The sequence below is a fragment of the Dipteris shenzhenensis genome, chromosome 33, assembly GCF_047967505.1.
Source record: "Dipteris shenzhenensis isolate YYH24624 ecotype China chromosome 33, Dip_SZ_1.0, whole genome shotgun sequence".
In the NCBI taxonomy this organism is placed as follows: domain Eukaryota; kingdom Viridiplantae; phylum Streptophyta; class Polypodiopsida; order Gleicheniales; family Dipteridaceae; genus Dipteris; species Dipteris shenzhenensis.
Genome location: NC_141628.1, coordinates 19,213,212 through 19,236,374, shown reverse-complemented (window position 1 = coordinate 19,236,374; position 23,163 = coordinate 19,213,212). Strand labels below are relative to the sequence as shown.

General features: G+C 41.8%; 1 protein-coding gene across 1 annotated transcript; it reads left to right on the top strand.

The window, feature by feature from the left end:
- Positions 1-14,057: 14,057 nt before the first annotated feature.
- On the top strand, positions 14,058-22,414 carry LOC147879790 (uncharacterized). Its single transcript, XM_087371977.1, has 5 exons — positions 14,058-16,740; positions 16,971-17,133; positions 17,360-17,523; positions 21,393-21,651; positions 21,781-22,414. Exons 1-5 carry the CDS (start codon positions 14,927-14,929, stop codon positions 21,886-21,888), a joined length of 2,508 nt encoding a protein of 835 aa, XP_087228103.1. The 5' UTR covers positions 14,058-14,926; the 3' UTR covers positions 21,889-22,414.
- The last annotated feature ends 749 nt before the right edge of the window (positions 22,415-23,163 follow it).

Here is a 23,163-nt window from a genome sequence, read left to right as displayed (position 1 = left end):
TATCAGCCAACAAAATACATTGAAATCCCTCAATACACGTGCACTAAAGTCCCACTTAATTGACATAATTAAAGACACAAGTCTCCTTCAAGCATCAATACTCTATCTCCAAGAATTGCATTGCAACAAATCATCAACAATATCCTTGCCAGAATTCATGTCTCCAAGAAACAAATGGTGTAGGAATAGCAACATGCTACAAAAAAGAAATGCAACTACACCAAAAAATTTACAAACAAAGCCAACGGTCTGAATGCTTATTGACCATATTTCAGATGCAAACAAATAAAAAAGTAGCCATCATAAATTTCTACAACTCGCCCCTCTCCAAAACTTCTTCAGTCCTTGACAATCTTCAAAAATTATTTCTACACATTGAGAAAGATACACCCATAATAATCATAGAAGATTTCAACATCGACTTCCACAAAGGAACAAAAAACCAAACAACATTAACAAATTTCATGGATCAACAAAACTTCAATCAATTGATTTTGCAACCAACTACTATTCATGGATCTACTATTGACCACATTTGGACAAATCACAAGAACAACCACATATTGTTTAGTACAAATTACATCTATTGGTTAGACCACTCACTTCTTTATACAAACATTGTTTCCTAACAATCTTATGCAACTTTACAAAACCTTCTTCAAGAAATTCAAAGGAAAATTCTTGCAAGCCATTTGAATGTAATTCATCTTGTTTTTCCACCCCCACTAAAAATCTATATCTCTAAAAATCCCAAGGCCCATATCATCCTCTTTTTCTCTAAACCTCACCAACATCAAAGCAAAAGTCTGAAGTGAGGAGTTTGAGGTATCGAAGCGAGGAGTTCGAGCTAGAAGCAAAAGAGTGGGGTCAAAAGTGAATATTGGGAATCAAAGAAGGAGAAAAGGATGAATCCAACGCCTCGAACAAGTACAAGGGAAGTGGGCATTGCATGTTTTTCTCAGTTATAAAGCTTTTTGCTTTATATCTTCTGAAAAAATTTGCATTTGAAATGGCAACTCCAGAGAGGGATGAAATGGTTAGGGAGAGTGAAGAAAGAGCTAGGAAAGGAAAAGTTGTAGCTAGAGAGGAAATACATGAGGAGGTACAAAATGAAAGTCAAGAGGATAAAGTGGAAATGGAGGACATAGATTACAGTGATTATGGAATTCTGTATATGAAATTCGCTAAACTTAAAACTTGAACACAAAATATAAAAACATAGCTAGGAACTATCAGTGATACATTGAAAACCCTAGCTAAAGCCATAACCAAGTTAGACGATCTCAATCGGTAACTATTACAAAAAAATCACCGAGTCCTCCTAATCAAGTTGAGAGGTCCACCTCTCGACTTAGACAAACCTGTAACATCCTTAAGGACTTGAAACGGCCAATTTTCAATGGGGAAGAAAAGGAGCGCAATAAAGATGTGATTAATACATTCTTACAAAAGTGGCAAGACTTTCATCGACTTAGGAATACCCCTCCTAAAAATCAAGTCATGGAAGCAAGTATTTCCCTTGGAAATAAGGCCTATAAATGGTGAATGAGCCTCACAAAAAATAATAGCATTCCTAGATATTGGGCAGAGTTTGAACAAGCCTTCTTAAAAGAGTTTTTACTAGAAAATGAATTAGAAAGAGCGTGGGAGGCTTGGGACGATTGCAAAATGGGTAAAAACACTCGTCCAATACATAGCAAACTATAGGGAGGCAGTCCTTAAGCTGAAGGGAATTGATGAATTCCAAAAGATAAGGGGTTTTGTGAGAGGTCTCAAAGACACTTATAAGGTTGAGGTAAAAAGAAATTCTCCCAAAACCTTTGAAGAAGCAATTAAGTATGCCCAAATATACGACAATACAATGGGGAAATCCAAAGTAGATTTTGTTCCTAAGTTCAACAAATTTCCCAATTTGAAAAGGAAGGGACACTTCAAGAAGGAGGTTCCTCAGGCACCACTTAAGAAACCTCAAACACAAAATTATCCCCTCTTGAAGAAAGAGGATTATGAAAGGGCCAGGCAAGAAAATCTTTGCTTCAAATGTTTGGGAACACCAGCTTTGTAGTCATACAGTAGGAGTAGAGATGATTGGGCATGGTTGGATCCATTACCCACCATGTTAAGGGACACAAGCTTGAGATGATCAGTTAAAAACACATATTTGATAGGTTGTATCCAAAATACCATAAAATTTGGACTTTTTGGAGTTTCTTGAATGAGGGTGATTGATATATGGATGTGCATCAGTGCACTTGTAAGAACTAAGTAGAGGGTAAGCAAGAACAATTAGGAAGGGAGTATTATTATTCTCAGTAGACACAGGGTTTCCCCTTATTAATCAATGAAATGGGGTGATTGGTAGCGGTTGGGCCCATGTTCCTTGTACTCACATACAAGGAACTGAGGTGAGTAGGGGTGGTTGGACTAATTGTCCACCATATTAAGGGACCCCTCCCCTAGAGGATCATATACACTTTTTTATTTGAGCTATTTTGTTCAAAATACTATAATATGTTGCAATTTTTTAAGCCACTCAAATGTGCGTATTGGCAGGGTATTGGTATACCCCTTTTGCATAGTGAAAAGACAAAAGAGTCAGGGTAAAGGTTAGAAAGAGAACATTATAGATTTAAGGAAGAGTTTGAGTATGTAGGTAATGCACAGGTATACGAAATTCAATAAAAAGTATATAAGAGCTTTGATAAGAAATGACAATAATGTTATTGTAAAAAACATTTTTGTAAAACAAAAAGGAGCTTGGTGAAAAACCTGATAAGCATCTCTTTAATTAAAGAGGAGAGTTTGCATACCTGCCACCATCCAGCAAGAAAACATGGTAAGAACCAACTTAACTTTAATTGGGAAGATAGGTGTCATAGACACCCCTCCCTTGTTATCAGGGTCACAAAAAAATAGTAGCTTAAACACAAATTTAAACAGCTCAATGTGGACATTAAATCTATAAAAAAAGGGGCCTAGAGAGAATTTGAACAAAAGAAAAAAAGATTTAAAAAGTTGGTTTTAAAATATTGATAAAAATAATTGGGGGGAAATCAAGTGAAATTAGGGAAAATTATGGGGAAGGAAGAGGAAAAAATAGGGGAGAAAATAGGACAAAATTGGTTAAAGATGCACTGAGAGAGAGAGAGAGAAAGAGAGAGAGAGAGAGAGAGAGAGATTTTGAGCTTTAAGAAAGAAATTGAAAAAAATTAGGAGGATTCAAGAAAAAGTAAGTAGTGCTTGTGAGATAGAAGGAAAAGGAATTAGCAAAAATAGGAAAAGGAAAAATTAAGAAATTCAATGGATGCAAAAGAAAAAGGAGAAGTGTGTGTGTGTGTGTGTGTGTGTGTACCCACCTTTGCCCCAGTAGGATGCAACACACTAGGTGAGACAGTAGGTCATCACCTAGTGTGATGACCTACTATCTACCCAAAAAGGACTAGTAATCTTTGATTTACATTTAGACCCTATATAAGAAAAAAGTTGCAAGTTCACTTAAAATGTTTAAGCAAATGTTGCTAAGTGATTGCACCAACACACACAACAAAAAAAGGTTTCACCTAGATTTGCACTAGCCAAGACAGTTTTAAATAACCAGGATCCATCAAGATCCACAAAGTACCATTGGGATGCATAGCGTCTTAGAGTACAGTGCAACAAAAGGAAGAGTACAATTTTGTGATCCCGATAGGCAAGTAAGTCCATGGTCAGTCAAAGCGGTCAGCTAAATGCAAAGGCAAGTAAAGAGAGAGACATGTTTATTGTCACAATGTCTTTCCATTCTTTACGTTCATTTGTTAATAAGCCATGAGTTTTGTGCAAGTATATTTAACTTATAACTATAAAAGGAACCTGCATTACGTCAGAATAGTTTTTGAAATTCTCTTGTTTAAGAGTTTCAATAGCCCAATACCTTAAACATTGGAGACAATAGAAAAGAAATGATTTAGTGCTTTTAAACTTTATTTCAAATTCTTGTTACAAATTTAAGATACTAGGGGATAGAGCCAATACATACAGTTTATGATTTTATGTACAAAACATCACTTCTGTCATAGATTCTACAATTTGGGTGCTTGAGATAACATAAAAGTATTATTTTTTAGCAAACATTAAAGGCAGGATAGACACGTAAAACATATGGCATGAGTTCAAGTGTACAACATTGCACTCGCTTTCACATGTACATGGCATTATTATTTGATTGTGTAGAGATTTGCAAAAGTAAGTTTACTAAAGTAAAATTTTGCTCTAAAAATCAGTTCCATACTTATCACAATGTCTTCCACGTCACTACCTTCAGGTATGTATTGTAAGTTTTTTTAGTCTTCTATTTATTGCCCACTCTAATAGTACTCGTCTATACTTTCCGTGCTCAAATGTGGTATATGCCTTAGTATGTGTGCTAGTGAGGTCATTCCTTGAGTACAGTTATGGTTCAAAATTGTGTCCTTTTAACTACCATGAGTGCAATATAGAATTCGTAGACATGTGGTACTCCTTAAACTATGTATAGCAAGAATTGGGCTATTGAGTTTTCTAAGTGTCATTGTAAAGGCAAAACAAAACCAAACTATGGATGTATTCTGGAGACTCTTGAAAGGCTAAGTTCATGGGGCTTAGTTAGATGAGGGCATTGATGCTCACTTTGGCCACATTAATTGAATCCAAAGTCCTTTCAATTATGGAAATTTTGATTATACACCCAAGAGTAGTAGACATGGTGGCAAACATTAAGATTGATGAGCATGTCATAGTAAAAATAATAGAAAATTTGAGAGATGTGTGTCTTATGCATTTTGTAGTGAATGTGACACCTAGGTTTAGGGGGTCTCAAAGCATCAATTAGGCACCATACTTGACCAATAAAGGCAAAAAACACTTGTGACCCCACATGCCTCACATCAACCAAGATCCATGTTGTCTATGCACGAACAACCTATGTATGGACCATATGTGTGGGGAAATCTATGAAAGTATGTGTGGTTGGGCTCATATGCAAGTGGCATGGCATTCCTTGCTAGAAAGAATTTTTCAAGGAGTAGGTAGAGGCCATTGAGAGGCCTTTAGTCATGTAAAAGTCCAAGAGCCACTTTTGCATGAGGTAAAGGGAGCCATGGCCTCTACCGTATGTCAAAGTCGATGGGAGGAGGATGGTAAAACATGATATATTTTACCTCGATGTGACGGGGCAGTTTGAAAGTTTTGGACGAGTCAGCACTTAAGAAAGTTTTTTACGATGATGTGGATGGGGGCTGGCAAAGTTCTCAGCACATCAGCGTGGTTGAATCGCCCACCATTTTTAAAATATTAGAGGTAGCTTGATCCAATGGTGCAGAAGTAACCTTCAAGCCCTAGTGCTTGATCCAACGGTCCAGATGCAATCTTCGAGCCCCAGGGACTTTGACAGTTCGAGATAGGTGTGGGTGTGTGGGCATTTCTTGGATATAAGAGGCGCCTAATTCTACAAACCAAATGCAATCTTCAAGTCCGGGGACTATGACAAATCGAGATAGGGGTGTGTGTGTGTGTGCGGAGACAAGTGTGAATACAAAGCCAGAGTAGAATCATGAAAGTGCAATTTCCACAGCGAACGATGAGGAGGGTTTTAAGACTTGATGAGACGCACACATTTAGAAGGTTAGAAGGACACACTGCAAACGTGGCATTCATTAAACTGCAAAGGCCATTTGTGCACGCACACACTAGGGTCGCCATTAAGTAACTGCACGGTTGCCGTGACGCAGGGCCTGTAGTTCGATTGGACGCAACGTGGCGCAGATCGGACGGTCCCTCGCGTAGGGCTCACTGGCGACGCCGCCTCAGTCCTAGAAAGCCGCCGCAACCTTGCTGACGTGGCTCTTCTTGGCGCTCGCGAATTTCTGGAAATTCGGAGGGCCAGATCTCCTGCCACATCAGCGCTTGCGTGGACGCGGTCTTTCCGGGCTTTCTTTTTTGATGCCGCAGATAATCTTTGGCTCCGCATTCGTTATCATGAAGTAAAGGCAAGCAAGACACTAGATGCGCTTCCTCAAGTATTCGTTTACACGCACACCCAAGGCCCATGGATGGGCAAGATTGCCCTCCCTAAGCCCGCCCTCGGTTTAGATGCATTTATTGCATCTTGGGTGCCCACAGTGTTTAAACACCCTAAGCAACAAGAGGAAGCTGTCGCCGCAACCTAGTGGTAGGGCTCCCAATGGCAGCCAGCCTACCAGGGCGGTGGATGATGCCCCCCCATAGCCTCAACCAGGGGTGTGAGTTGGGTGGGTGAGTTTTAAATTTAAAAAAACAAGATGAATTTCATTCATGTGGCCTACCAGAGATATGAAAAAGGGGGCAAATTGAAAGCTGGGGGAGAGGAAGAGAGAGAGAGAGAGAGAGAGAGAGAGAGAGTGAGAGTGATATTTAATCATTCATAAAGCCTTCCCAAGATCAAAAAAGTGAAAAAGAATACACTAGAGATGATGTATAGGAAGGCTACATTAGAGAAAGAGAGAGAGAGAGAGAGAGGGAGAGGGGCAGGGGGGGGAGAGGAGAGAGTGGAGAAAAAGGTGGAGGATTTCAAGGGAAAGAAATAGAAAGTGGGGAGATGGACTAATCATAAAATTTAGGACTTTCACAAAAAGAAAATTCTTCTTTTAAAAAAGAAGAAGAGAGAGAGAGAGGGGGGGGGGGGAGGGGGAGGGAGAAAAAGATGGAGGGTATCCAATCATAAGGAGGTGGTGCGTGGAAAAGGGGGGGAATTGAAAGCTGAGAAAGAGAGAGACGACAAAGAAGAAGAAGAGATGGGGGGGAGGGATACAAATAGCAGCTCCAACTTAGTCCAATCATTAAAATTCAAATGGTGATTTTAGCTAACCTCCAATTAGACCTCCCCCACGCCCCACGGGGCAGGCCAAAATACAAATGACCTTGTAGGATTAGCATGAATGCTCGTTGGCATTGCCTCATATTATATTGGAAGCAAGGCTTTCTAACATGGAGAGAATGGTTTCTGCAAAAAACATGGGGAGAGAAAGGGAGGGGTGAGGGGGACACCACTCTAAAAGTATCAATTAAGATGGAAAAAAGCCAAAAAACAAAATAATACTTGGAAAGAAATTTCTAATAAACAACATCTTCTCTTAAGAGTCAAATGCTAAATGCCAAAAAATGCATGTGAAATCCCCCCCCAAAAAAACGCAAAAAGTGCATGTGAAATCAAACTGTGCACTTTCATTAAATCATTCACGCGGTAACGTTTCTAACAAAGTAAACCATAAGTAAAAGGGTTAAATAGTGGCCACTAACTAGGTCGTATGCATACGCTAGGTCTCGCTCACATATTGGAGGTCTCACTCACATGCTAAGTCTCACTCATGCACTCATGTTTAAGTAATTCACACTAGGACATGACTAATCACACGAGTTAGTTATCATACCAATTTTAGCAACTAAATGAACAAGCCTTCCAAAGTAATTCTTTGGATCGATTAACTATGCTTAGAGAAACCATTGTGTTGGTGATCAAAAGGCTCAAGAAATTGTAACCTTCGCAAGCACTCTAGAGGGTATCAACTACACACCACCCTCTGCACTTAGCAAAGCTCCAAATATTAGTTCTTGCTTGTGGGTCGCAAAGTAGACGTTTTGTAGTATCGATGTGACATGAATGCTTAGGTGTAAACATGTCACCATTAGAGGAGGGCTCCACTCTTCTCATGTATTGCCCCACATCTCATACCTTCCTTTGACTGAGCAATTAGTCATCACAAGGATTGCTTATTTTATGAAGACATATAATTGACAAGAATTCAAAAATGTATTAATTAGTGGAAAATGAGGAGGGCAAGGATTTGTAATGCACGGTTGGTGGGGTAAAATTAAAGGGAACGTCTTTCTATTTATGAAGGGGAGTGCTCCACTATTTTTTATGAGGGTAAGAATTTAAGACCCTTTATATATTTTTTATAGCATCTTCATCTCTTTTCTCTCTCAAGGAGAGGTTTGGGGGAGGACGATTGGAGAATTCTCCATCATTCGATTAGAATGGATAATTTTGACCATTGGATGAATTTGGGACACGTGGATTAAGCTTTGGTAGTTACATGAGTCTCCTTCACGTTGAAGCTTTGGCAATTATTCTGATTGCCTTGGATCCTCAATAATGCACCCGAGGTGCAAATCTCTAGCACTCCGTCTTCCTTGCATTTGACTTTAGGATGAGGATCGTTAGCAAAGCAGGGAACCAAATAAACATTCTCACCAGCAAGATCTGCTGAGGTGGCTGCATAGCCAGAGGCTTCCACCTTATTTTTGTTGTAGAACACCGCAAGCTTTCCTTCAGGAAGACGATGCCCGTTGGATTCCCAACTACGTAGAGCAAGCATGAAAGCTCTCTCTAGCAAAGTGTGGTAGCCAATGTGCTCCATGTCTTCGTTTGCCAACAGCATCGATTCTTGCCCTAAAGGAAAAAAATTGGTTTCTACTACCACCAGCCTCTTCATTCCATGATCTGATGTCGTGGTAAACAAATTCGCACGTCCCCATTGAAAATACCAATCCAAGAGACCAAAGTGCATACTAGCCAACTCTCACAAAAGCCTACAATTCAACAGAAGATTCAACAGAAGAATGAAAACATACCTTGTGGTGTGACTCAGAACTCCGGATACTCCCTCGGGCTTCATCTCCGGACAGTAACGCTTTGCAATACGATCGTTCCTGAGGGTCAAGAAGGAGCATACCAAGGGGGGTTGAGAACCCTAGGATAGAAGTGCTCGGACGGCTCGAACAATCCATGCTCTACAATTTCCACGTTCAAGGCCTCGTGGTTTCAGGGCAAGGAAGCCTGATGTTGAATGAGGGGCGTCATAAATTAAAAGAAGCAAAGTTTTTAGAACTTATAGAAGCTGGTTGGAGAGGCAAAAATTGTCTTCTTCTGAGAGGGAAATCTATAGAAGAAGGGAGGTTGAGGCTAGAAGATGGAGAGTCGGATACGGCTACGATTATGAGGGTGAGGCAAGGTACAAAGGGAGGAAGAGAAGGCAATGGACTGTTAGCAAGAAGTCCTGAGGGGGAGGAGGGAGGAGGGGGAAGGGGAAGGGGGGGTGGCAAGAGGGGTGGCAAGGAAACGGGGGGGCTACAGGAGCAAAGGAGGTGCCTAGGTGGTGGCGCTACTTCATGCGGAGCATGGGTTTCCCACTAGTGTAGCCTAATGGAAAGATCTATGAGTAGGTAAAGGATGTCTTGAACTAGTCACCCTTTACATGAAAATCTATATGACCTTAACTTAATTAGGCTATCTTGGCCTTTTCACCTGTTACATTTCTCCACTGAAAAAAAGGCCTTTTCAATAGTGTTTCTCCTTCATGACAAGTTATATGTATGGAATATTTTGTTGATTTTAAGGACCTTTAGAATAGGTAGATGGGAAGTATAGATGAGAAAATAATGGAGACATATAGATCCCCCAAATTGGCCAAGGAAATTTAAAAATGATTAACTCATTGGGGGGTGGAGTGTATGTAAGGTTGATGGGTTGTTTGGTAACGTAGATCAAACATTTGCTATATTTGACATTTTTTTTTCATGTGCCAACCTTGTCAGGTGTTCAAACTATAGTCTTTGCTTGCCGTCAAATGTAAAATCCTCTCTTTGTCCTCTTCGTGCTAGTTACGCATAAGCCTCTGAAATGCAAATCCTTTCCTCTCACTTGCTGTGCAAGTACACCTAGGTGTTTGTAACAAAAGGAGGAAGTGGCACTGAGCTTTCACTCGATGCCACCTGTCCCCCTCCCCTCCCATTTCGCTTTCAGGCCCTCTGGCACTACCACTCTCTATAGCACGCCAGTCGAGGGGCATATCATGAATCAAGTCAATGATAGAGTTGGTCGGAGAATCGAAGTAGGACAAAGAAAATAGTCATTAGGGACAACGATAGAGTAGGAGGAAGCATCCTACTAATATTAAATTAGGCATTGACAAACAAAGTGAAGAAAGAAGGCCTAGAAAGCAACAAGTAATTGAAGTCAATGATATTGATGAAAGTGATGATGATGTTCTTAAAAACTTATATGATTAATTTTTGACTGTATTCAATAACAATAGACACAAAGGTATACACATAGGTTAATCCATACTCTCACGACTCTCATCGATACAATGACAAAGTTAAATAATTTTTTTCATTTAATGTGAACTTTAATTTGAATCTTATCTTTGTATTGTGACAAAATGTGCTTGATTCCAAGTTATACATGTTGAGTTATGATTTTAGATGATTGAGGAGACATTAGGAGCCACAACAAAAGACATATCACTTAGTAGGCTATGATAAGACCTTTTAAAGATGACAACTTAAGTCATGGCACAAGGAATGCGATTAATGTATTTATGTGTCTTAAAAACATTTTCTTAGAAAGAGAAGGAAAATATGACTTGCTTATTGAAATGAATATATTGAATTATTGCAAGCATGCAAATAATACGTACAATGGAACATCAAATGATTGATAATGATTTTTTCAAGGCTAAACTTACAAGAAGATCCCTTTGCTTTACTTGAAGAGATAAGATATGTATTGATATAATATGTCCGCCGAAGGTAACTTGCTACATATAGAAGCTCACGAAAACTAGATGTAAGTGTTTTAGTGAGGTTTTTTCTACATAGTGCGCATATCATAATTAACATAACTAAAATGTTTCCACCTTCATGACTGTACTTGGAAATTCTTTCATATGCAAACATAAACAATCGCGCACACCACTAAAAGACTATAATACTCAAAAATACAACATGACTTAAAATGAAAAAAGTTTGGCAAGTGATACTCTTTGGGTAAAAGTGACTGATTGTATGACACATCCACAGAACTACATTGTGTCATATAGAACTATATCTTCTAATAAAGGCTCCCTATCTAAGCAAGCTCGACTTTAAGAGTGCAAATAGCCTACTTACAACATTTGATGTTTGTTTTATATTGTCCATTTAGAGGTGAAAATTTGCATGCATTTTTTCTCCAAGGAATATCTTTGTAAAAATATGATTTCTATCATAGGCCTATGATAGACATTGGAGGCTGCTAAAGATAGTGTTAGACTATGCATTTCCACATCTTTGTAAATTGCAGTGTTAGAACTCCAAGGTTGTTCCATAAAAGAATGCTTTCTTATAACCTAAAACTGCATGAGCCTCCCAAGAAAAAGGCTTCCATGATGTCCCATTTGTCCCTTAGCCTTGCCTCATGCCGTACAAGGTATACTGAGCATTGAGTGATAATTTATGCCATACAAGGTATACTGAGCATTGAGTCATAATTTATAGCTTAAATATGAAAGCTTATGTTTACCTTTGCATGACACATGTTCTCAATCAATCTTAAGGACCTTGGCCACAAGAAGCATTTTTTCCTAAGAAAAGCAGTGGTTACAATGTAGGATGGCATCTTGTTAGCAAAGATTTATGATTCATGAGATTGGTAATAGAATCTTTGAGGGATGATCCGATTTCAGGAGACATGTGCAAGGGAAGGAAAAGAAGGAGAGGTGTAGTGGAATATGTGCTATATATTTTTTAAACTAGGTAGCATGAGACATACTTGATGCTTCCGTAGAGGAACAAGACATAGAAAAGCAAAGGGAGTGGGTGGGAAAAGAGAGAAAGAGTAGGTCATCGTTGATGTCTAAAAAAAGAAGAAGAAGAGTAGGTCGTTGCATTATTCCGTGGCCTTTGAGCCATCCTTTAAAATACACGAAGGGTGAAGCTCAAGCCCCAAGTACATAAAGCAAAGACATCTGTTTTGAAGTTTGGTTTTGGCCATTGGTGATGGTTTGTAGTTTGTGCAATTGATATGGTTTGTATTAATTGGGGAGCTATCTTATCAACTTAATATACTCACACTTGTTTAAATGAGGCTATGCTAATGGCTTATTTGCATTGTCTTGCTAGAGGAATGTCTAAATAAGCTTTTTCTTCCAAATAAACTCACTCGTATGGCTTGCTTGTATCCTAGCCACCTATATTTAGTGAGTGTAGGCCTTGAAATAGAGCAAGAGGGATACCCCCCTCCCAATCTCTCATCCCCCGTCCCCCAATCTCTTGCCCTTATCCCGCTTTTTTGCTCTCTTGCCCCATCCCGTCTTTCCTCTTGTATGGAACCCGTACAACAATGATAGGCTCTTACTAGAATTAAATGGAAGCCTCAAAACGTTGGTGCTTCCAATGTTTCAACTGAGGACATTTTGTAAACGGTCTATTAGGGCTGACCACCCATATTTTTTGCTTAATATATTCGACAGTTTTACTTTTTAAAAAAATTAACAAAAATTGAGGACATGAGCCTTCTGGTTCAATTTCCAAACCACTATTTAGGATGAAGCCAAGATTGTAGGCTTGGAAATGAGTTTGCGATGTGGCTTTTTAAGAACAAAACTTTGTTAACTATTCCTTTCCCCCAGAATGGGTTTTTAGTGAAAGGCTCTCTCTCTCTCTCTCTCTCTCTCTCACACACACACACACACACACACACACACACACACACACACACACACACACACACACACACGTGTGCACGCATGCACGTGCGTGCACATGCACAGGCACTCTCACACAAACACAACATTCATGAACTTTTGCAATAGTAATGGCATCCAAAGAAAGTACACATGTGTGGATACTCCTTGATAAAATGCAGTCCTCACACAATAGAATGAATTGGAAACATTCTTATACATAGTTCAAGAAGCGGCAACATTACACTGGAAAATTACCCCTTCGCATGCACACCCCCACACACACATACATTGCTCCTAAAACCCATGAGGCGGTGCCCACAAGCATTCATGCTCTCTTGTTTTACACTCTATGTTAAATGTGTTACTAATGTGTTTGCATGGAGAGAGTTTGGAGCCGGGGTTGGGGGGGGAGGGGCAAGCAAGGCTCTTGTTGTTAGTTGATGTTGTGCATGCCATAGGATGCTCATGTCATCCTTTTACATGATCTACTAATCCTCGCCATTTTGCATAATAAACACTAGTGCAAGAAACATGGGACATCAGGCTTGAAAGAGCAATAGAATGAGACAAAGGGAGAAGACAAACGACGCAAATGGGGGAGAGGGGAGATAGGGGGAAATTTTTGAAGAGGAGGGAAAGAGCGGGTGAGCAAGCAAGAGTGAGACTTATTGGAATGCACTAATGGCTCAAATAAAAGATGATTAAAAGATTATTGATGAGCCAAAGACATTTGAAGAGGCGAAGGACGTGCCAAAGTTGGAAAATTTAGATGTAGGGGCTAGATTCAGCGAGGTAAGTAGGATATGAATGAGATGAGGTTTTTGTTCTTTTAAATTTCCTTAATTTTATTCCTCTCTTTTTTTCTTTCTTTCATTTTGGTTATTTTTCCTAGTCGCACACACATGGTCCGCCAAGTAGTAGGAGACATTCAATAGGATTCAAGCAAGGGCAGCTTGCTGAGGGTGTTTACAGGCTAGGGCACCACAAGATGGCGGCTTTGGTCATGAGGAGGGCAGATGCCCTAAAAGCCTAAAAGAGCATTCCCACGGTGGCGATCGAACTTTGCGATGAACCAAAAATTGTCCTTTGAGGACTTTGTGCATATAGTTGTGGAGCTGTAGCCGCTAATATCGGGAATTTTGAGGAGAAATTAAGCATCGAATTCGCTTATCCTCTAGTTTCGAGAGATTGCAGTAAGTGGGGAAGGCTGGTTACATCCGAAAATCTCATGAAACGAGCGATGAAATCGCAAAGAAAGAAAGGCAGAAGAAGCCATGAGACGACGGAATGTTTCATGGCTCTGGTTGGACGTCCAGGGATCGTCGTAGGGGGGAATGTGTTCTCAAGGGAGAGGGGAGGGTTAGGGCAAGGGGGCCAAAAATAGGGGGGAACAAATTAAGGGGAAGGAGGGATCAAGAAGGGGGACGGGGGGGACTAAAAGGAAGAAGAGGAGGAAGGAGGAAGGGGAGCAAGTGAACCAAGCGGTGTATGGTCGTCTCTCTCAAATACAAAGGAAGCAGCATTTTTTGTGTTCTCGCCAACCCAGCCCAGCAAACCTCTGTTTTTCTGTTTCTGTTTCTGTTGCTGCTGCTGCTCCTCCGCCATCGCCATAGCTCACCTCCCCCCTTTTTCTTCCCCACCTTCCTCCCCCTCCCCTCTTCCCCTCATCCAAACGCTCCCCCCCCCTGCTTTACTCAGCCTCCCTTCCCCTTTCTCGTAGCTTGCAGACGCAAGCTTTACCTCACACTTGCTCCGGATTGATGCATCGCCCTTTCTTTGCTCCTCAGCGGCACGGTCGCCGTAGCAGTACGATGAGCGTCCTCAGTCGACGATCATCAATCTGAACGCTTCGTTGCTCGACGGAAGGTGGCTCTTTCCTCGTCCGAACGAGCACGGTATTGAGACGAGGCTCTTCACACGACGGAAGGTATTGAAACGTGGTTCCGAACGAGCTTGCAAAGGCAAGCTTCGGCAAGAGCAGCAGGAGGAAGGGGCTCCGCAGCATGGAAAGGTTAATCTGATTACGGCAGTGTTGCAAAAGCAGCAGCAGCATCGGGAGTAGAAGATCATCAATCGGGTGTCATTGGGAGACGGAAGGGATCGGAAGTTTGTGTGGAGGAAGAAACAGGCAACGGAAGCATCAAGCAGGGCAAGGTGGACGATGACGCGGGATGTAGCATGCAATCGGCCAAGATTTTGGTGATCGCAGCCGACTGGAACACCGAGTTTGGGATTTGCAACTGGCGGTTGGCGACAGCATCATCCTTCCCTGGCGATTTCCAGCACAATTCTGTTTGGAGAAGAAGAAAGCTTCGACAGCTTGCTTCTCTTCCATGGCGTAGCTCGCCTGATTTTTGCCTCATTGCCATTGCTGCTGCAGTTTCTTCTTGCTTGTTGCTTCCTCGTCTTCTTCTTCCCCTGCCATGGAGCCTGAAGAGGAGATCGATGTCTTGCTCGGAGAGATTCCCCGCGCTACCTCTGCCCCTCCGCACTTCGACGATGGCCACAGCACCCCCGGCGAAGAACAGGCTCCGTTTCGCCAGCGAACAGCGGTGATCAACAAGAACGTCCCCTCCCTCCTCCCTTATTCAAGCGTCTCCAATTTTCATCATGCAGAGCTTCCTTCGGAGATGCCTCTCGTTCGTGAACGGATTCCGCAGCAGAGGCACCTGCGATTCCCTCCGAACCAGCAGGATCATCGCCATCTCCAGGCATTCCAATCCCCGCGTGAGCTGGGCAATGAACTTCCACGGCAGTTTTCCTACGATGATGTATCCCTACGATCAACATTCGCGAATTTGAACCTCCAGGGCGATCCTGATCCTTCGCAACTGTTGCCCGATAACCCAAACGGGTATGAGCATTGTGGCAACATGGTTAATGTGGCTCCTGAAGCTTTTCTCGTTCAATCGCCATTGAGAAGCACATGTCGGAAGCCATCCTCGGTTGAGGAGCCTATCACGAATGGATCATCTGTCTCTGTCGGTGATGAACGGAATTCTCGCTCAACGGCTCAGAAGCTTCACAAACTGATGAAGCCGCAGGGTCTGGATTGGAATTCTCCTCTGCAGGCAACCGGCGTAGATCGGCCTTCCATGAGGTTTTCCCAGGAGCAGCAACTTGCGCCTGAGGGTCCTGCGTCGCCGCAATATTCTCAAGCAGCAATGTTGCCTATAGCGAAGTCATCTGCTTGTAGAGGATTCGATCCCCACGGAAATGGTTTTCAGGTGGATGCACTTCCAGATGAATTCCATTACGACGGGGCGGTATTGTCTTACGTTCAGCAGCAGAAGCTGCAGTTTGCACGGCAGGTCGCGGTAGATAGGCACCATCAGCAATTTCAGGACCGGCTACTCCCCCGGCAGCACCTGCTAGAGCCACAGTCCGCTCTCTACAAGAACTTACATGGTCAGGTAGGGAGCGCTCTCGGAGCTTCTCGCTACTTGAATTATTTTCCGGCAATGGCTGTTCCTGGGATTGCACCGCAATCTTCTGACCAGCACCATCAAGCTGCCGCGACACTTAAGACGGATTGGAGCAAGCCGGATGGGAAAAGTGTGATGGGATTGGCAGAGCATGGAAATCACTGCAGGTATTTTGCCCAAGGACATTGCATTCGGGGGGATACTTGCCCTTTCTTGCATCTCCATCGCTATGGAGAAAATGGTGTACCTGCCTCGTCACTTAAGGAGACATTGGCTGCAGCAATTCGAGGGCATGACGAAAGGCTTGGGACCCTTTTGTCTAACAAGACTCACCCCCGACGGAGTTTCCAAAGCAATGGAGATCATGCATCTGTTGCCCCCACAGGGAGGAGGCGGCGGAAGGATTTTGCAGGAAATGGACATCTTGTGACCAATGGCCACGCTGTTCCACCTCTGGCAGGGAAACCTGGTGTGCACCAGCTCTTGGTTTTGGAAAAAGACGGAATGCACTCCTCTCATGAAATGATGAAAATGTCAACATTGGAAGAGGTGGAGGGGAGAATTTATAATATGGCTAAAGACCAGCATGGCTGCCGCTTCTTGCAAAGGAAGTTTGACGAAGGAAAGCCAGAAGATGTCAGTAAGATCTTTGAGGAAATTAGGGATCATATAGTTGAGCTGATGACGGATCCTTTTGGAAATTATCTTGTGCAGAAGCTTCTTGAGGTTTGCAATGAAGCCCATCGCATGGAGATTCTCAATGCTGTAACACAGAACGATGTTCTTATCACCATTTCAGTGAATATGCACGGGTAAAATTTTAACTTGAAGTTTGAGGCTCCTCTCTGTTTTGACCTCATGAGCTCGCCTAATGTTGCTGTACAGATATGCATTCAGTTCGTGTATGCATTCGTTCTGTATTCTAGTTTTAGCTTCTGTGCCGAAGTAATTCTTTGAATGAGAATTTTGGACAGTATATAACTAAATCTTGAACAATATATTTTCAAACCTTTGAAGCTTAAGGTGGATGTGTGCTTAACAGAACAAGAGCTGTTCAGAAACTGATTGAGACATTGCGGTCTCACGAGCAAGTATCCATGGTGAGATCGTCTCTAAAGAGAGGTGTGGTGACCTTGATCAAGGATTTGAATGGGAATCATGTAGTGCAAAGATGTTTGCAGCGCCTTAGCAACGAGGACAGTCAGGTATGATGAACTCATTTTTGAAACAATCCACTCTGTAGCCTTAACTTTCATTTGGGGTCATAGTTTACCTCTTAAACATGTGATGGACAGCTCATGAGGTTTTATGCAATATCTGTAAGGATACAATGTTTCTTATCTTTTAAATTCCCTCCACTTGCAGTATAGTGATTGTTGTATTATCACGTTTTGCTGTTCTATAATAAATCGGTTTGTGGGGATTGGGCAGTTTATATTTGATGCTGCTGCATCTCATTGTGTGGAGATTGCGTCACATCGACATGGATGTTGCGTATTACAACGATGCGTGGATTTTGCATCAGGACTACAAAGGCAATTCTTGGTTGCAGAAATTGCTGCAAATGCTCTCACACTGTCTCAAGATCCATTTGGGTAGTTACTCGTGCCTTCAAATTGACCTCTTTTGCATGGGCTAATTCACGTTTTCTTGGGCATTGAAGGGTTTTCATCCACACTGAGCAAAGCAGTGAAACTTTTTGATATTGACAATGACCTTCACCAGTATACACAAATCATGAGCAAACATCAAGGTTAGCACTGCAGGTAGGAAGGACAGTTGCCCATGACTTTTAAAACAGAGATGGAGTAGACATTGTTTCTGCTAGTCCTTTCACATATTCCTATCTCACTCATCGCTCATACATCCATAATGCATTCAAAGCAGAAACTGAAAAAAGAGCCCTGCTTTGAGCCTATACGGCGGCCTCTGCTCTGATGGAGGGTTGGTGTTGGGCAATTCCAAATCTTGGGTATGTTTGTGCAGTTGAATTTGCTGTTATAATTTGAAATAAGTATCTCGTGATCAGAGATCTTGCATGTTAAATCAGGAAAAAGAGTTTCGCCTGATAGACCATCTAATACAAGGCATGCAAATGTCTGTATAGAAGGAATCACTAGCATTTCTTATTGTGGAAACTTTATGAAAGTGGGACGTTATGCATGTGGGTGCTCTCACATTAGAAAATGTGTGTTTCTGTTGAAATGCATGATTTGGAAATCCAGCATCATTATAGCCTTGAATTTCCACTTCTACACCATGTGGCATAGGTTGTCCTGAAAATGTACTCATGTGGAGCAAAATTGCATGCATTATGTCTTGCAGTGCTCTGTTGTGAGAAAATCTCAAGCAGTTCGTCTTTTTGCAGGGGTTTTTGTGTCAGTTTGGATGTGCAGGGGTCTTGTGCAAGGCACGTGTGTTTGCACCTGCTTTTGCACGTATATGTGTGCGTGCGCGCAGGTGCACACATGCACGTGTGCGAGAGAGAGAGAGAGAGAGAGAGAGAGAGAGAAAGAAAGTTGTATTAACATCTTCGGGAGGCCTCACGGGCCTATGAGACAAAGTACAATCAACAAAGTAGCTCATACCAGCCACCATGGGCTGAAGCAATGGGCTCTCTAAGGCCCTTGCTGTGAGAGAGAGAGAGAGAGAGAGAGAGAGAGAGAGAGAGAGATTAATATTTTATTATCTGTTGGGACCTAGCACAGACTATAGGAATCGAATCCCATCCCTTTATGGGCGAGACAAGCTCAATCAGCATTTTTCTTCCACGTAGGACGAAAAGAAACAGTTTCGCATGTAAAGTGTGGGATACTTGAACTGCAAATCTTGTTCCCTGTGTCGGGGCAAAGGAGTGATAAGTCCTACTTTCACAATCTACTGTGTGCAGCAGGTTGCTGATCTGGCATTGTCTAGAACTTGTCTAGTGTGAGACGAGAGGAGCCAGAATGCAGATTCTCCCTATCTATAGAGGCTTGTGAGAAATCTATGATCCAAGCCTCAGATGTATTCATTCGATGGGTCTAGTTGAAGCAACGATCCGAGAGAGTAATGTCTACGATGATGGATCATCAGTAATACCAAGATGGCTAGCATGTGCTGGTCTAGGTGGCGGATGAAATGCTCAAGGAGCCACAAGTCTCTCTGAAAAAGCAATACTTCTTGCAAGTTGCTTTTATATAAAATAAAATAAAACAAAATAAATATATAAGGAGATGCATATCTGAGGGTTTTTTAATAATCCTTCAACATGATATGCTCATTTTTGGAGCAACATATCGAGCAAAAAATAATTCTTTATTGGCACGTAGACATACTAGGATTTTGTTGAGGAGTTTGGCAACAGGTCGTTAAAGACATTCAGAGCTATAATAGCTCTTGGAGAGCTGGATAAGCTGAGATATGCTCTCATCAACACAAGGAAATGCTTTTTGTGCATTTCTTCCTTGTTCGTCATCATATGGAGTTACTACTGGATAGCTGTGCTGATCGATATTTTGAGATAGTGTATGATCTGATGGAAGTCTAGGATTAATGCCCCACATTGAATGCCTTATATCCTTTCTTGAACCACATGGTAATATTTCATAGTAGTTATTGAAATGTGTTTATAGGTTTTCCTTCTTCGGAGCCAGCAGAGTGTGGCGGCAGTGTTACAGACAGGGTTTAGACTGCCATGTGGCATGGTCGGCCAGCCACTGTAGTCAACATACACAGACTGGGTCTCGGCCCAATCTGTAGCAGGCCAGTTGGACCTTTATCTTATCAGCCATATCATCAGTCTAGTTGGCCAGACTGGAAGGCTTCCTTAGCCTATAAAGGCCCCATTGAGGGGGCAGTCCTTATTTGTCCTCAGCCAGTATTGGGCTGAATAGTGTACATACCTACAGGCTGTAGCAGAGTATATGCGAGTGCAGGAGGGAGCAGCATGCAAGGCCACCCTAGAGCTAGCTAATGAAGCTTACGAGAGGCATGTGGTGATCCAGGAGGGGTTCTATTGCAAAGGGTTCAGCAAATAGAGCTCATGTTGGTGCCATCCCTCAGCGGATGTTTTTGCTGCAGGTGTTGGTACACTTCCCTGTAGCATAGCATATAGCTAAAACATGTAGATAGAACAATGTACTTGCAATCACCAACTTGGAACGCAAGACATATATTGTGGAAGATACGCCATGATACAACACCCAGTTATCTCGCTTCAAGGCTTATGTAGATACTATAGAGAGTGCAACACTTTTGGAGCTTTTTTTGTACAGATTTCTATATCTATAGGTGAGATCCATCTTTGTACCCTCTCTCCACCTCATTCCAATCACATACTTGATGTTTCTGGCGCTCCTTGAATTTCCTGTCTCATATACCTCCCAGTCTTGACATGGAGGTGGTGGGAAGAGACCCTTCCCATATGTGAAACATGTGAGATGTGGATCCTAAGGTACCTTGTGGTCCTTTAGAGAGAGTTACTTTTTTGTCAATACGTTGTTAATAGAGGATAGTTACTGTAAAGGTCTGGACAAATGAATGACTAATTTTTATGGTAGAACACACACACACACACACACACACAGAGGGAGAGAGAGAGAGAGAGAGAGAGTGAGAGAGGTAGGTCTGCAATATGGTGAGAACCAATGTGTGTTTTTTTTGGTGTGGGGGAGGGGTTTTCATTGCTGTGCCCTTGCCATTGTCATGAGAGATATGATATGATTGTATTAAAGTCCATGTGAGACCCTTCAGGATCTATGGGACTGGCGATCAATGTCAACTAATAGTGATCCCTTACAACCAGTGAAATTAAATATTACAAACTTTATGTAGTAAGTACTTGTTGGCTAGCCTGTGTGCTAGGGATTCTGGATCTTGCCTACCTGCCTCTCTCCACTTCGAGATCATGTGAACTAGTCCTGATTTTTTAGATTAAATGTCTCTGTCTTTTAAATACTGATATGTCTTCCTCAAGGTATTTCTTCATTCCATAGCTGCTCATTGGGTTGATTTCCTGTTTATAGAACTGCATTTTTGCCCCTGGGTTGTAAAATTTTCTGTGTCATTTTGAGAGAGAGAGAGAGAGAGTTTTCTGCGATATGGTGAGAACCCATGTGTGTTTGGGGTGTCTGGGGGGGCGGGGGGAGGAGCTTGGGGCGTCTGTTGCCTTGCCATTGCCATTTTCATGGGTCTGCATTTTAACATGACCGTGCCTGTGAAGTGTGGGTGAGCACGTTGTGGATCTGCACAAAAAATTCCTCACAGCAGAACTAGAAAACATGGTAACAACCCAGTGCCCCCAATGGTTCCCTCTTTTCCCATCTTTGTGGAAATGCATATTTAAATGCAACAATGACCCACACCCGCAGAACGTTGGTAACCTGGCCTCATTTTCTTCACTCCACTTCTTTTGGCTGTTCTTGAATTTGAGCTCAGTTTACTATAGAGTCTGGCCGTTATAATGGGTTGCATTTTCTTATAGGAATTATGTTGTCCAATACATTCTTGAACTGGGCCTGCCTTGGGCATCAGCAGAAGTGATGTCAAGGCTTGAAGGTAGCTACCCACATCTTGCAATGCAAAAGTTCAGCAGCAATGTGGTGGAGAAGTGTCTCAAGCTTGCCACAGAGGATAACAAGGCGTACATTGTGAAGGAGCTAATCGCAAGCTCTGTTCTTGGCCAGTTGCTACAGGATCCATATGCTAATTATGTGATTCAGTCGGCTCTTCAAGTCACGAAGGTGTTATTTCCCTCTTGCAGTTTCAGCTGTGAATTCCACCATATTTGATTCCTATAGTTTATACAGTTTCTGTTTTTTAGGGCATTGTTAAGGTTCAAATTTCGAGACTGACTATGATTGGTATCACAGGGGGCACTCCATGTGAGCTTGGTTGATGCTATACATCCTTATGTTCCTCTGCTTCGAAGCAGCCCCTATGGGAAACGGATCCTTTCTCGAACCCATTTGAAGAAGTGAATAATTTTTGTTTTCTTTTGTCACTTGGTAGCTAACAAAAGATGAGCAATAAATCCTGGCATTTTTGTAGACTTTTCCAGTGGTATTTATATAGCATGGAGCACTCAAGGAGGCATCAAGAGAAATCTTGGGGCTTACATTCTCCTATGGACAAATTTGTGGTTTTGATGTAATCATGGGTCAATCATGTTGTGGTGGTGTGTACAGTGGAGCGCCGTATGACAGAAAATTTGTTGACCACAATTTTTATTTGAAAAACGTGAATAAGCATGGCTTCTTTGCAAGGCCCCATTTACAGTCAAAATAGGATACAGTCTGAGCCTCTTCATTTTGGCAGAAAGAAGAGGCAGTGTGGGATTTATTCACCAATTATAATGGACAAAGCATGTACTTTCGTACAAGAGCTTGTGTAAAAAACAGGCAATGGATGGCAGAACAGGCCCAGTCAGGCTGTAGAAAATATGTAGAAAGAACTCATCATGAGGCAGATATTATAAATAGCACATGACTGAGGTGCCCCCTGTAACTGACCTTTTACTGTTCAATACAGTCGAATTCTTTTTAAAATCAAAGGATCTTCAATAAAATGGCTTCCTGCTTTTCATGATTGCAATATTCATCTACAGGGCATCTTTGTGTTCTGCTTATTGGAGATAGATTATCTTAATTGGTGCAATTCTTCTTTTGCCTTCTTTGAATGTTTGTTTTCTCCTAAATGCTTCTTAAGGACCCTGCCTGCATTCTCTACATGAAAAACATCGTGTAACATATTCATGAGTATGCTTTGGCTTAAAGAAATCACACTTTACAGCCTCATATGTCTTTTCAACAATTGGATGTCCCACACATGGGTTAACATGGCATTGATGGGTGATCTGCTAGCCAAGATCATTTTGATTATGTACTATTTACCTTGCCATTTCTTTTAAACATACCATCACTTTTCTGAGTTTCCCCACTTTTTGTGGACAAACTTGTCCACTTTTTGAGTTTCCCTATTAGAGCACTTTCTAGTACTGTGAAACTCATATTCTTCATAATGCATGTCACGCATCAGCAACTTTATTATCCTTTCCTCTTCAGTACTGAATCTCCATATGGAATTCTTGCATGTTTTCTGCCCACTTTGCGCGGCAGCCACTTAAATCGAGCTGTTTACAAAAATATTTCAGAATATCATGAGGACATCGACATAAAACTCTACTCCATATAAATAATATCTCCATGCTTTCAAGGCATGGATTTGGCATACAACTCTTGTTCATGAGTTGGCCA